Raw genomic sequence first — 14,413 nt, 5'->3', positions numbered from 1 at the left:
ATTCCTCAGAGGCAGTGGCATAAATTTCTTTTTGACATTTGGGGGGATGGAGTTGGAAGAAATGTCTTGAAGTATAGTGAATCCAGCACTTTTTGGTGACAGATTAAGCTTAATGTACAAATGCGCATTTTGAAGCTAAATTGATGAAATATGGTGCAAAAGTGGAATAAATTCGCGCGAAGCGCACAAAAATTTGCAATTTTAGGGCTAAAATGGCCAAATAATTATATGGTTAATTTGGTCAGAAACCCACATACAGGTCTCAACATTGGGGGATGATTGTATGGACCATCACTCCTGGCAAAATATTGGGGGGGATTTATCCCCCATCCCCCGTTCCGGATCTACGCCTATGCTCAGAGGCAGTGGTGTTGTGTAATAAAGGCATGTGGGCATATAAACCCCCTCCCAAAGATTGACAAATTTGCCAAAGTTGACAAGTTCCACAGAAAAAAAAACCCCAAAAAGTTTGACAAATTCCATAGATAAAATACCGAAAAAATTACATTGATGCCCCCTCAATCGGACCCAGTGCTTCCTCAATCAGTGCTGATGCCCCATAGGGTGCCTTATGCTACGCCACTGTACAGAAACCTCAAAAGTTGCACATGCTCAGCCTCCAATATGAAATTTAAAAAATCACTGGTCCTTGTAATTTACCATTGAATTTGGTGACCTTTTCAACTCAGTGAATTTTAGATTTTTAATTCTTACACAATAATTTGTCCATGATCACTGGTCTGTATCCATGTGTTTGTGTACAGGTATTGAAATAATGTTTGGTTACAGCAAAACTTACCTGATGTTTTATTACAATGGTCAATATCTATAAAGCAGGCGGAAGTATCTTTGAATATGGATATGAATATGAATGGTTGATTGGAAACATTGTCAAGTTTAAGGTGGAACAACAAGCTGTTTATACTTCTTAGTTGAAGAAATTCTATTTCACAGAAGTGTACCGTATATACTATTTAATAAGCTATGGTCAATAATTCTATGATACCAATCTATGCTAGCCTGTTATACAGTGTTACCAGTTGTATTGCAACTTCAGAATGGAATTGAAATGGATTAAAAACAGGTAGGTCATTCAGATTATTTTTCAAATAATAATGTACTCAACCTTCAATATATACAAAGTAGTGCATTTTCTAATAAGACAATTTGCACATGGCACATGTAAACCAAATTATTTGATTTTTCTCTCTGACCCTTTCTTCAATTTCATTAATTTAACTAAATGCTAGCTGTAATTTGATTCAGCATTGAACAAAGTCATACATATATATGAAAACTTATGACTTATAGAAAATAAAAATAATTCTCATTGAAATTATGACATTTTGAATAAGAATTAATAACGAATGTACATTACGGAGTAAAAGAAATGAAAGTGATGATACTGTAAGGGGCCAGGGGCAACGTAAACATTTTAATTTATAGTGCACTATATTGTACCCCAAAGTAAGTTTTTGACCAAAAATGTACCCTTTTTGAACTCAATTAAAGCTTGAAGCAATACAAACATGGTGCAAAAGACCACACCTATTTTTTTCTTGAAATTCATTGTTAAACCGTAAATGCATGATGACTGGAAAACAAAAACCCTTTAACTTGCTTTTTTTTTGTCATAAATTTGAATAGTATATATATTCTTGAGTGCCTGGTGCCTCAGTGAAATTAATTTTTTTAAATTTTCCCAGTTGAAATGGGGTAATTTAGAAACTAAGTACCAAGGTTCAATTCTCTCGATTAGACCATGCAATGTTTTCAATTAGAATCAATAATATTCCCACCTTAAAATTTGAATACAATCCAATTAAAACATTTATGTTATTCTTGTATTGAATTGCACAGCATAACTATTGTAATAATACTTTTAATGTATTGTGTGCATAGAAATTGAAACTTCCCCCACGTTGATCTGCAAGTGATACAGGTTGTGAATAATTTGTGACTGGACACTACGAATCAGACGTAAACTCGGCCCCAGGTTAATTTTGTTTTATTTTGTGTTTAGAAAATATATATCATAAGCTTTAAACTAGTATATCATTTGACTTCAAACGATATCCAGAAGCGGGGTTATGGTTTGTTGAACTCTGCTTCTTTATCAAAATGGTACCCTTTTTGGTTCTATATGTGTCTCTTTTTCCACATTGCTGGTAATAAAGTCATAATTGGCGGTCATTTCAAATCATCCCTGAGTCAACGAGGTAAAGGAATGTTCTCTCATTGTTAATTGTTGGTTATACATACCCAGTCAAAATACAATGCAATTGTAACGCACCACTTGAACAGGATTTAGCCAAAGCAAACAAAGACTAGAGCTATTTAATGATTTTATATGTAGAAGATTATTATCCTCTTCAGCAATAGGATTATTGATTGATTTAAACGATATCAAATGAGAAACATGTCGCGCCTAATTGAGACACCTATGAATACAACTTGCGGCACATTTTGCACTGTATCTCAGAATACAATTTGCCGAGTTTACGGCTCACTCATAGTGTCCACTCACATTTGTGACCCATTCCCACAAAATAAGAAATATTTAAAATCAATTATTAGGAGGGGTAAAGACTACTCTTTGCATGCAATCAATTTTCTGTAGGGGAGGTTCACACCCCTCCACCTGCAAAAAAAGTCCACAATAAAAAAAAATTATACAAAATTGATAGAAATTTGATACATGTCTAGTCTCAAAGTTAAGGTTTTACAGGAATGGGTCACAGTGCAACTTGACATTGCTATACAAGAAAGAGGAAGTTATATTAAATAACTATTTTAATAAATATTTCTCCCCAGGTAGAATTTCTTCATCATGGCAAACTTTCTGGATATATTCTGGCATGTAGGCTATATTACAGCTATATTTGTGACTGCTTTCTTCTATTTAGTATCGTGTGAAGACTACTTAGAGTGGTAAGATATCTTAATTTTACAACAAACATACTACATTTCTGCCCAATTCAGTGCCAGAAAGAAATGTCAAAACAGTAAACATGGAAATATGAAGAAGGAAAAATTACTTAATGAAGACACTTCTTTCAAGGGTGTATGAGGAGAATAAGGTAGGGGGCAAACCCACAATTTCCCAGTGTGTGCAGAATTATTGCCCTGTGTCAACTCAGAGGCATATCTGGTAAAAATTTCAAAAAATAGTTGACACACTTGCACTAAATGTGTGCCCTATCAAAATTGGAGAAGCGAGTGAAACATGCATGCAATATAATTATGTGAAGTACAGACTCCCCCTATATCTCACCCTTCCACGATCCCCATCTTTCAATGTTGGAGGGTCTCACAGATCTGTTGACAACATGGCTTGGTCCAACATTGAATTGGGGGAGCGGGGGCAGAGATATACCAAAAGACAGGCAAAGTGTGCCGACCTTTTTTTCCTGGATTGTAGTCCCAAACTAACTACACTGAGGCACAGGCATAAAGATGAAACTTTAACATTATTCTGGTCCATAATATGGGTGATGTTTGGTCTCTGAGATGAGTCAGAGCCTTCAGGCCATCTTTTTTCAGTTTTTGTAATTTTGCTTAAATAATAAAATTTATTTCCATATGTGATCAAGCAAAATCAGTCTGAAATCTACTTTGATAAAGCATTTACAAAGCTACATTTTGCAGAAAACACTATTGGACGAATTGTTCCAAAGATGTGAGCAGTTGAAGAGTTCCCATGACAGTAGGAAAGAGAAGAAATATTTCCTTTGTTTGACCATATCTAAAATTCCGACTTCCAACTGATTTTGCTTGATCACATCATATATGTATTGCATTTATGAGGCCATAAATAAAAATAGATTTGTCTTATGTCCCATGGGAGTTTGAAATCTAATGCGGTATGCATTTTTTTGTTTTTCTATTTTATCAATAAATCTGGTGTTCAGGGGGGTTACCCCCTTGAAAACTCACGGTTTTGGGCCCATTATGTTTTGCCAATGGCAATTTGTCTTAATTTTTTGAAAATAAAATAAAAATTGTGAAATTAACTTTTATTTTTAAAGTTTTCACCATCAGAAATCCAATGCGCACAGGGGACATGAGAAAAGCCTTTTTTTTTTGCCTGAGTAATGAAAAATTATAAAAAGTTTTCACTAATTCCCACCTCCTCCCTTTACCCGTTAATGTGGGGGGAAAATATTTGATCACATGTACAGTACATTTCTTTACTCTCAAATCCAGACAAATATAGCACTAATTTTTTTGGATTTTTTACAATTTTTATATATTACAAAATATTATCTTGTTTTGCCTAATGAATAATAGTTAAATCCTCATCCTTCTAACTGACAAGTTCTAACTGACAATTAAAGTCAAATTTTAATATTTTTGCAATTTGAGGGAAAATGGGCCAAAAGCATGCAATTTTGCATGTTTTCTTACAATTATAAGTCACATAATACTAAGTCAAAGAGTTGGCTCATATTTGTAATATTTTATGTTATCTTTGGTTATGAAAAGGATTTCAAAATATGTTTTCCAAAAATTAGAATGCATAACTTGAAATTAGAGTTTGTACAATTCTTTAGGCTTGATTGCCCACAGCATACAAAAAATGCATCAAAAATGCACATTTTTGGCCCTTATTTCCAAAATTTAACTGAAAATTAAAAGTTGACTTGCACTGCCAAAGAACTACTAAATTAGCTATGTTTTATTTGGCAAAACAGGGTAATATTAATCCAAAAAAAGTAGTGCTGTATTTTTTGGAATCGGTAATAATTTATAATTTATAATTATTCATATTCCACATGAAATATGCTGGTAACTAATAACTACGGCAACATGTTTCCACCAGGGATCGCATTTAAGGAGTTTGCGCGTCCAGGGACTCCTTATTTTTGGATTTTGCCCATTTTGGACTCCTTAAATCTCAAGTTGAAAGTGAGCAAAGGGTCCAATAAAAACTGTATGGACTCCTTAATTTCATGATGCACGGAGGCATAATTCATCAAATAAAAATTAAAAAATAAAAAGATCAGTAAATCTTTTGAATCACCATAGGCCAACAACACTAATAATTTCACTGGAATATTTGACAAGTTCAGAAGTTTAGAATTTCGGACAGATGGACTCCTTAAATTCTCATCGAACCCTTAAATGTGGCTTTTGCACATACCAAAGGGTCCAGAAAAATTAAATTGGACCCCTTGATTTGTTGTGCTCGCGCTATACTGGTTTCCACAGTTCACAACAAAAATGGCAATACAACCATTGCAAAAGGTGGAGAAAAAGGACAGGGGTGCTAAAATTTTGGAGCAATGTTATCTTTTGTGGCATGACATTAAAAAATTCTAATGTATCATTACTTTCAGTACTTGTAATTGTGAAAGGCTGCCAAATCCTGCTGATGGACGGACAATTCCTACTGAATGTACACTACCAAAGCAACCAAAACTAGGTAACTTTCACCCTCATTCTTGATGGGTATGCTCATCATCAAAGTTTGAAAGAAGTTTTAGGGGAAAAACTCTTTACAGCGTGCCATAGTCGTCAGGTTTTTCTGATTTGGTCATTTTGCTTTTACAATAGAGTTTATTTCTGTAGTTGATCTTTAGGAAATGAGTCAAGGAAGCCATTGGTCACATTTATATTTTTATATGAATTGCAGTTATTAATATAGTTATTATAATAATAAGCCAAAACACACATTTTCGCTATTTCCACCTCCCAAGAAAAATCAAGCACATGGGGAAAAATAAACCCTATTACAATGAACCTGTTAAATTTTGCTCCCCCCAATTTTGTTAGATTCTTGAGTGCACTGGGCAAAAAAAATGCAGAGGAAAATCACACATATGGTCGTGTGTCTTGAGCTCGCCACCAAAAAAAGGTGGCGACGTTACATTTTGCCAAAGTCTACTCAAAACAAATGATGATATCTCTGTCAAGCAAGAAGGTATTGTCATGCTTGTGGTCTCATTTTTTAAATTCTTTTTAATACTGACACTGTGCTTCATAGAATTCAGAATGGGCAGGGTGGCGGTGGTGGGGATGTGGTGGTGGGGGATGTGGTACACACAAACTCTATGGGATTGGTATTTTTAGTGCGTAATCTGCTTCTGTAAAGGCTGTAAATTGGATTTGGACTCTATTTAGCATCTAAAACACCCATGGCCTTACAGCTAAACAATTCTACTAATTGTTTTTAATAATTTATGATTGGTTTAGTCTAGAAAATACAAACTTTTCCATACAAAACTACCCGTTGTCATATTAAACACTGTAGTAAGTAATGCAGATGTCTTCAAAATCTTAAAGTTACTGTACAATTTTAATTACTTATCCTATCATAGTCAAAGTATAGATTTTCTGAAGGGAAATTTGACGAGGAATCTAAATATGGACATATTTTTTCTGTGTGGGTTAGGGGGAAAATGTTTAGGTTCAAAATATGTTGAATTGTAACAAAATCTAACATACTTTGGGACACCTTATATTCCTAGATTACCAAACAGCTGTGATTTTGGTTTCTTCCAAAGTCAGTTGACTCTCCATATCCTCTAAACAAATGAATGTTGTTTACTTCCAGTTTATTACTGTAAGTTGGTAATAAGCAATGCATTGAGTGACCCATTTTTTATCATTTTTTTTTCACCCTGTATAACTTGCAGGTCACCCTGTATAATGAGTTGAAATGTGTATATTTGAATTGCTTATGCCTTCAGCTTTCCAAAATGTATACTTTTGCTAGTTTAGGGTTGATGATTGTCGAGATAATCTAATTAGAAACCCGGTTGGTGTAAAAATTCATAATATTTGACATGTAACGCTAAGGGTGGCGAGTTCAGGACACACATCCATACTTTGGTTTACAAAGATTTTCCTGAAATTGATTTTGAAGATTGTCCTTCATATTCTGAGAGGCTTGTGTATTTTAATTTGATTAAGCTTGAAGATGTTTTTAAGTGTCAAAGATTGGCTCTTGGATTTAAAAAATAGTCAATGAGATCAGGCCTGTGTCTTTGGGTTCCCTGGTTCATTGAAGTATTCTGGATAATTCTAGGTTGTTGCACCAAACTGCGAAAACTCCCCCCTACTTTAATTCTATGTTTTTTCCCTACAATGTCTTTGGGGTGAAATTCCCTCTAACTTGCATCATGTAAGATCTTTTTACTTAAGGGCTGGGGTATGAACGTTTGGACAGTATTTATTTTGTGACATTAGAGCACATCAGACATATCGAATTGCATTCTAAATACGAAGAATGTCATTCTGATATCAAATAATTTTTGAAATTCGCAATTTAATACACATTTTATGGCAAATCATTAAAAATTGATATTTTTGATATTTAACAGTACTTGAAGTAAACTTTATAAATCTGATGATTTATATAAAGTGTATGTAGGTGGGTTGAAAAGCCGACGATCAATTGAAAATTTTGACCTTTCGTATTGAAGATATGGATTTTATTCCCCAAAACACCAAAAAAATTAGGTCTTTTTGGGAAAAAATCCATATCTTCAATATGAAAGGTCAAAATTTTCAATTGACCGTCGGCTTTTCCTCCCTGCTACATACACTTTAAGAATATATCATTAGATTTATATAATTTACTTCGAGGACTGTTATATATCAAAAATTCTAAAAATATCAATATATATTGTGATTTTCAAAAAATGAAAATTATTTGATATCAGAAAGACATGCTTCGTATTCAGAATACAATTCTATAGGTCTGAGGTGCTCTCATGTGCCACAAAAAATACTGTCAAAACGCAATAAACGCTCATTTTAGATCCCTTAAGGTTATTAATTATTTTAAACTGTTGTGATTTGGTAGTTCACAGCATCTTACAAATGGTAGTGAACTTTGGCAAAAATTGCATTGCTCAATTCATAGTGAGCGTGTAGAAGAATTAAAATATCACAGATATACTTTTATAGGTGCTGCGGTTCTTGAGTTACGTTGTGAAGAAAGCTGAAACAACAACACTTTTGTAAAACGTACATAACTAATTAACAACAATAAATTAAGCAAGTTTGCAGAGTATATGATTTGTAGAATGAACTTTGGCAAAACATCAAGGTGTTAATTTTCAATAATATATTGATCTAGATAATGAAAATCGATTTTTAGGTTGCTTCGACCAACAATACCTCGTCTACCCTTAAACAAGCTTAAATGACTACTGCGGTATTTCATGTCATGACTTATGTATTTTTTTTTCTCTTAATTATGTATTCATGTGCAGGATGAGTGGGCACTTATGTGTTTGGGCTTAACCCCATTCACTCATCCTGAATTTATTTAGAAAGTGTAAACATTTGTTCCGTTATTTGATGTTATTTCTGTACTTTGCAAGTAATTCAAATAAATATTATTATTATTATTATTATTAAACAAATTGGGGTCAACAATTCACAACTTCATTGGCAAAAAATATTTCCATCGGTACATTGACAAGTGTGTGCCCCGCCCCCAGTTCCGAAAACCTGGCTATGCCACTGGTCCCTGGCATACTCAGTCGCAAAATTATGAACTTTTTATATCTACTTTCTTAAGCTATTTATTGTTTTTTGCTCATTATTTTTGCCTGTTCATTATTGCCATCTTTTGGTCTAATTGGATCTGATTGTATCCCATATGCTAGTCAGTGTTCCTAGAATTTCTGTCTAGAGCGAGAGCGAGTTGGCGCAGCGGTAGTTCCTCGCCTTGCACCACTGATTTCCCGGTTCAAGCCCGGCCGTGCCCAAGGACTGTATGTGCATTTGGTTTATCCCGATTCCATGCTCTCTCTCGCAGGTTTTCCCCAGGATCTCCGGTTTCCTCCTGCTTTAAAAAAAATTAGTTGTTTGGTTATCAAAAACTTCCGTCACCCAATGGAATTTGGGGAGCTGCACAGATAATTGGTGGATGTTACAATCTAAGTGCGGATAGGTCTGCGCCAGGTTCGGCTGCAACTGGCCTAGATGATGCGATCTGATTGTGATGATTCACCATGGCAGTGAAATTACAGCGCTTTGAATCCTTCAAGATCTAGCTGGAAAAAGGCGCTATATAAATCCCAAATTTATATATTTATTTATTTATTATATGAAAATTTAAAAGAGTTCACATATTTTGCTTCACATCACCTAAAAATATCAAATCATTATTTTACAGTTACATTTAGGATCCAACCAATACCAGATGAATGTTATTACTATCAAAGTTACAACAGTCCATGGTTTGATGACTTTGGCAATTCATGGTTTCATAACTTTGGTATTCCGTGGTGTGACCAGGTCCAGGACCAGAGTTATAACCAATATTGGTGTTCAATTGATTTACAAGAGTGCTGCTGGTTTGGAGACTTTGATGATAACACATTGAACTGTAGGGTTGGATACCACTCTGAATGTTCAGAACTTTGTTTAAGGGGACCTGATAGATGTCAAAGTTTCTGTGCTCCTGCAATACTCAGGAGCTGTGTTTGCAATGAATATAGGAGTTCTACCACTGAGGTACCATCTAGTTCAACCAGTCCAACCAAACAATTATCAACAGAATCATCTGATAGTATAAAATCATCTTCAAGCCAAACAAGGTATGTATACAATCTGAAAAATATTCGGACCATTCTAATGCACAAATCAATTTCAATCCTGGCCCCCAGGAACTAGGGATAGAGGCCACTTACCCAAGGATGTAATTTAAATTTTGGAAACTGTTACAAACGTATTACAGTCCCGTTTAAGTGCAGGGCGGGGCACTCTTTTCTTGTACATCCCTGGTCAAGTCCTTGCCCCTAACCCAGGTAAAGTGATAGTTCCCATCCCTGGGGGCCAGAAGAACATCATTCAAACCTAACACCTATAGATTTAATCTTCCGCTCTTCTACAGTGTACCTCTGTGGATTGGTTAGAGACTAAGAGTGTCATGCTATTGCGAAGGTTGCCAGATCCAATCCGGCCAGATGCACTTTTTTTTCAGCATTTATGTGCGCTGGCTGCTCTGGGTAAAGATTAAAATTTGTTCATCCTATCAACCCAAAGAAATAAGTATATAATTTTCCTCCCTATGTGACTTTGTATATTTCTTATAAAAAATAGACAGTTCTGATGCTTTCTGATAGGAATGCGGCAAACACCATTTGAACCTAACACCTATCAATATAAATCTTTCACTCTTCTCCAGTGTGCCTCTGTGGCTCAATTGGTTCGAGTACGTGTGATGCTAGTACTGTGAAGGTCACCAGTTCAATTCAAGCCAGATGCGTTGGTTGTTTTGGGTTTTTTTAACTTGATGTTTGCTCGCTGCTCTGGGTAAAGATTAAAATTTGTTCATCCTATTATCAACTCGGAGAACTAAGTATATAATTTTTGATGGTCTAAGTGTAATACCTGTATTTTGTTTTTGCCTTATTCAGCAACTTCGCAATTGGAGTAGGGGCTGGTGTTGGAATATGTGTTATATTAGCAATAGTTGTTGGTTTGCTAATTTACTGTCGGATCCAAGGTAGAAAAGAAGGAAGGAAAAGAGCAGAGAGCAGACTAAATGTTCTGGAAATGCCTACGAGGTAAGTGTGGCACATTGATGAAAACAATTAAACCAAGTTTTGCAAATTGGCATGAGCTACTGCTACAGCAACTGCTAATATATGATATGGACTTACTGTTACTTTCCACAGAAACGATGACTTGGAAGAATATGCAGAAATAACTGATCACACATATGCAGGAGAAAGGACATTACAAGGTATGCTTTAACCACCACCACTGCCATCACCACCCCACCACAATCACAAAAACAACACAACAACAATATCAAAAAAATGATTAAATTACTGCAAGCCAAAATAGATATCAAGCAACAACAATATGTTTAAATTTCTCCAAGCCTAAATAGATATCAAGCTACATGACTGCCCACAAACTGTCGGTCAGAAAACATAGATTTTACAAGTACAAGTCATTACATACAGGGCTAATACTAGAACTCGCCCCGTTCGCAAGCGAGCAGCTGGAATATCTTGGATCATATCAGCCAGAGTCCCATCACAGAGCTTGTGTTAGGCTAATATATATGCATAAACTTTTTCAAAGTATCCATTTTCCTTTTTCCAGCTACAGGTACAGTAAACCCAGCCTACAGTAGCACTCTGGACGACAAAACTGGCCCACACAGTTATCAAACTCTGGAAAAGCCTGATCAATCATCAAGTGCCCATCAATACAAATCTCTCAAGAAACCTAACCAAGACTTTGGTTCCAGTGAATACGCTGATCCAGATAAATACACAGAGCCTCCTACTTTACCTGACAGGAATTTAACACTCAAGATTGAGGAGAAGGATGAGAACTTAGATGAGGACTATGTGAGTCAAGGAACTCCGGATGCCACAACAGGTGATGAAGAAAGAGACTACTTCACATTAGACCCATCAAATCCATCTCATGATGATGATGATGAGATTGAAGAAAATCAGTTTCAAAACAAGGATTATTTCATTTTGGACCCTTCTACTAAGACATCAGATGATACTATGGATGTTGATGCATCCAGTGCTGATGCTAAGAAGAAATCAAACTCTTCTGATTATGTTGATGTTGATGCTCCAGATTCAGCTACCAATGGTGATGACAATGATGGTAAAAGTAAAGCTAAGTCAAGTGACTATGTTGATGTTGATGCACCTTAATCACCTTAAAATGATGATGATGCTGTTGGTTTATATGCAACTGTAGAACTGGCATTTGTACTACATGTAGCAGTGGCATGACTATTGATTAGGCTAATCAGCTCATGTTAAATAAGAATTAAATAAGAATATACAACAAATATGTGACATGATCAAGAGGAATGAGTCGGATGTCGCTAATATTGCTTTTGAGATATTGGCAAAAACAGTGTTCAAATTCTTTTGTTTTATATTGTTTTCAGCCATTGATAAATTGCTCATAACTTGGTAACCAGATTTTTTGATGGGGTTTGCATCAAAATGTAGCATTCATAAACTGCCAGAAAATGATGTAAAAACCTTCTAATTGAAAATTGCCGACATATGACTAATTCCCCTTGATCATGTCACATATATTAATTCAATATAGCACAACCAAGTAAATGAAAATACATAGATGATGTTAAAAATAATCTATTTACACAGATGATATTAACAATAAACCACAAGATTGGTTGAGTACAAATGTATTGCGGATTGTGAATATCCACTCTTATTATATGGACTGATACAGGGTGTCCCAAAAAAGAGGCCCCTCATTGCGCCCTCTTTTTCTCCTATTTCTGAAAAGTTGACTAAATTCATTTTGGTATGTAAAGAATAATAATTTCAATCGGCTCACAACTTTTGAAGATATGCTCTTTTGAATAAAAGTACCTGTTTTTCACTCTGTTCACGGATAGCAAACAGAGTGGTTGGGATGGATCATGCTGTGGAGTGGCCTGCACGATCACCATACCTCACACCACTTGATTTTTTTCCTTTGTTGCAAAATCCAAGATCTTCGCAAACGTAATACTGAATGCGTTCGCAAGTATCCGGCGCACAAGGATGGTACGCAACGCAATTGATGCAATGAGGACCAGGGCTGAAACCTGTATTCGCCAAGGAGGCAACCAGGTAGAGGGCAGAGCAGCACAGTAAACTCACTTCAGAAGAACCAAAGACAAACCAAACAGCCTTTTGGGGCTACCTTTTATCCTAAAAAGAGAAATGACTTATGTTGTAAATAAAAAAAGAAAGCAAGAAACAACAAAGTAAGAAACATTCAGCATCCATTTTACCCACAAATTAATGACACTATTAACAAAATCCATTGCCCATAAACCCACAGGTAAAGCCCATTCCATAAATAAAGTTATTTTATAAAGTTATCATTGATGAATGTTTGATATTCATGCATGGTGTGTGTACTCCTTTTTAATCTTTGAAGTAGCCAAACCTTCTCCGTGGACAGAGTGAAAAACGGTAACAGTTCTTTAAAAGAGCATATCTTCAAAAGTTATGAGTCGATTGATATAATTGTTTTGGTTTATTAAAGCTAACGATTCGGGTTTTATTTACATACCAAAATATATCTGATCAACTTTTCAGAAATAGGAAAAAAATAGGGCGCAATGAGGGGCCTCTGTTTTTTGGGACACCCTGTATCTCATTTCATCTAGAAGCTGACTGTCTGTCATGCTTTCTTTAAAGTTTTTTTAAATAGACTTACACACTAATTTTCATACAAGTTTAGAAGAGAACAACTGTGAACATTAACATGGTATGAAAATTCATGCTTCTAGAAAGTTCAAATTGCAGTTTTTAGACTTAAAAGTCTAGAAATCTTCACAATATAATCTAGCCACAGTTTGTGGCCCTTATATACTTAGCGAGCACATAATGCAAGCAACCAAGCGCATAGCGCGAGTCATTCAACTGAGCGCTTAGTGCGACCTCTCTGGATAGTATACTAATAGCAACAGAACCCAAAGTATAGTGCTAAATATAATCATGCTTCAAAATTTGCACATTTAATTTTTGTTATAGCTCAGTGAGTTTTGGACAGGACTGTTTATGTATTGCGGATTTATATTTTATACAGACATCAAGGTCAACTATTCAGTAAGAGTGATTGATAATAACTTTCACATTCAAAGTGTACTTTTCTGTTTGTTTGATTTTTTGTCTGTCAGTGTGTCTGTCTGTCTGGGAACTTTCCTCCATTATTTTGTTCTGAAGGTGTGTGTGGCACTAAGTTTTGAAAGAAATATCTAAGCTGAGGTAAAAAGGGAGGGAAATAGAGAACTGATATGAAGCAAACATTCTGAAGAGGGCCCTTTAAGGGATCAGATAGCGTTAAATCTTTTAAATGTCAAAATATAAATGTTTAATAAATTGCCATGAAATTTGTATTATATCGCAAATTTCAACCAAACAAAATCAAAATGATTTGATATCATCAGGACATTCCTCATTCAGCATGCAATTTGGTGTGTCTGATGTGCTCTCAGGTTACTAATTGATCCCTTAAATCCTGATTTTTTTTTCAAAACGTTTACAATAAATACAGTGAGATGTAGTATTAGCCCGGGGGGTCACTCCCATTGTGGCCTGCACACCATCCACGATAATAAAAACGCGTAAAAAGGGTATTTTTTTTGTGGGTATACACGATACGCGCATATCATGTTTAGGGTGTCAAAAACATGAAAAATCGGGGAAAAGGGTAGCAAAATTGCAATGGCAAATATGCGGAAAGGGTATGAAATTTGATGTAAGGAATAAAATTCCAGTTTAGGGCGTGAAAACAGGCGTGTGTTACCTGTTTAGGGTATCGTTTTAGCCAAGGGTTAAATCCTTGTTTAGGGTGCTTTTCAAAAGTTGATTATCGTGGATGGTGTACAGGCAACAATGGGAGTGACCCCCCCCCCCCCCCGGAGTATTAGTATGTGAAAGTA

The 14,413-nt window shown here is 35.4% G+C and overlaps 1 protein-coding gene across 1 annotated transcript; it reads left to right on the top strand.

The window, feature by feature from the left end:
- The first annotated feature begins 743 nt into the window (after positions 1-743).
- On the top strand, positions 744-14,387 carry LOC140141902 (uncharacterized). Its single transcript, XM_072163779.1, has 7 exons — positions 744-1,088; positions 2,819-2,931; positions 5,340-5,425; positions 9,134-9,557; positions 10,380-10,529; positions 10,641-10,708; positions 11,077-14,387. Exons 2-7 carry the CDS (start codon positions 2,831-2,833, stop codon positions 11,649-11,651), a joined length of 1,404 nt encoding a protein of 467 aa, XP_072019880.1. The 5' UTR covers positions 744-1,088; positions 2,819-2,830; the 3' UTR covers positions 11,652-14,387.
- Positions 14,388-14,413: the final 26 nt, after the last annotated feature.

The sequence above is a fragment of the Amphiura filiformis genome, chromosome 20 (assembly GCF_039555335.1).
Source record: "Amphiura filiformis chromosome 20, Afil_fr2py, whole genome shotgun sequence".
Classification (NCBI taxonomy): Eukaryota; Metazoa; Echinodermata; class Ophiuroidea; order Amphilepidida; family Amphiuridae; genus Amphiura; species Amphiura filiformis.
This window is presented reverse-complemented; position numbering and strand designations above follow the sequence as displayed.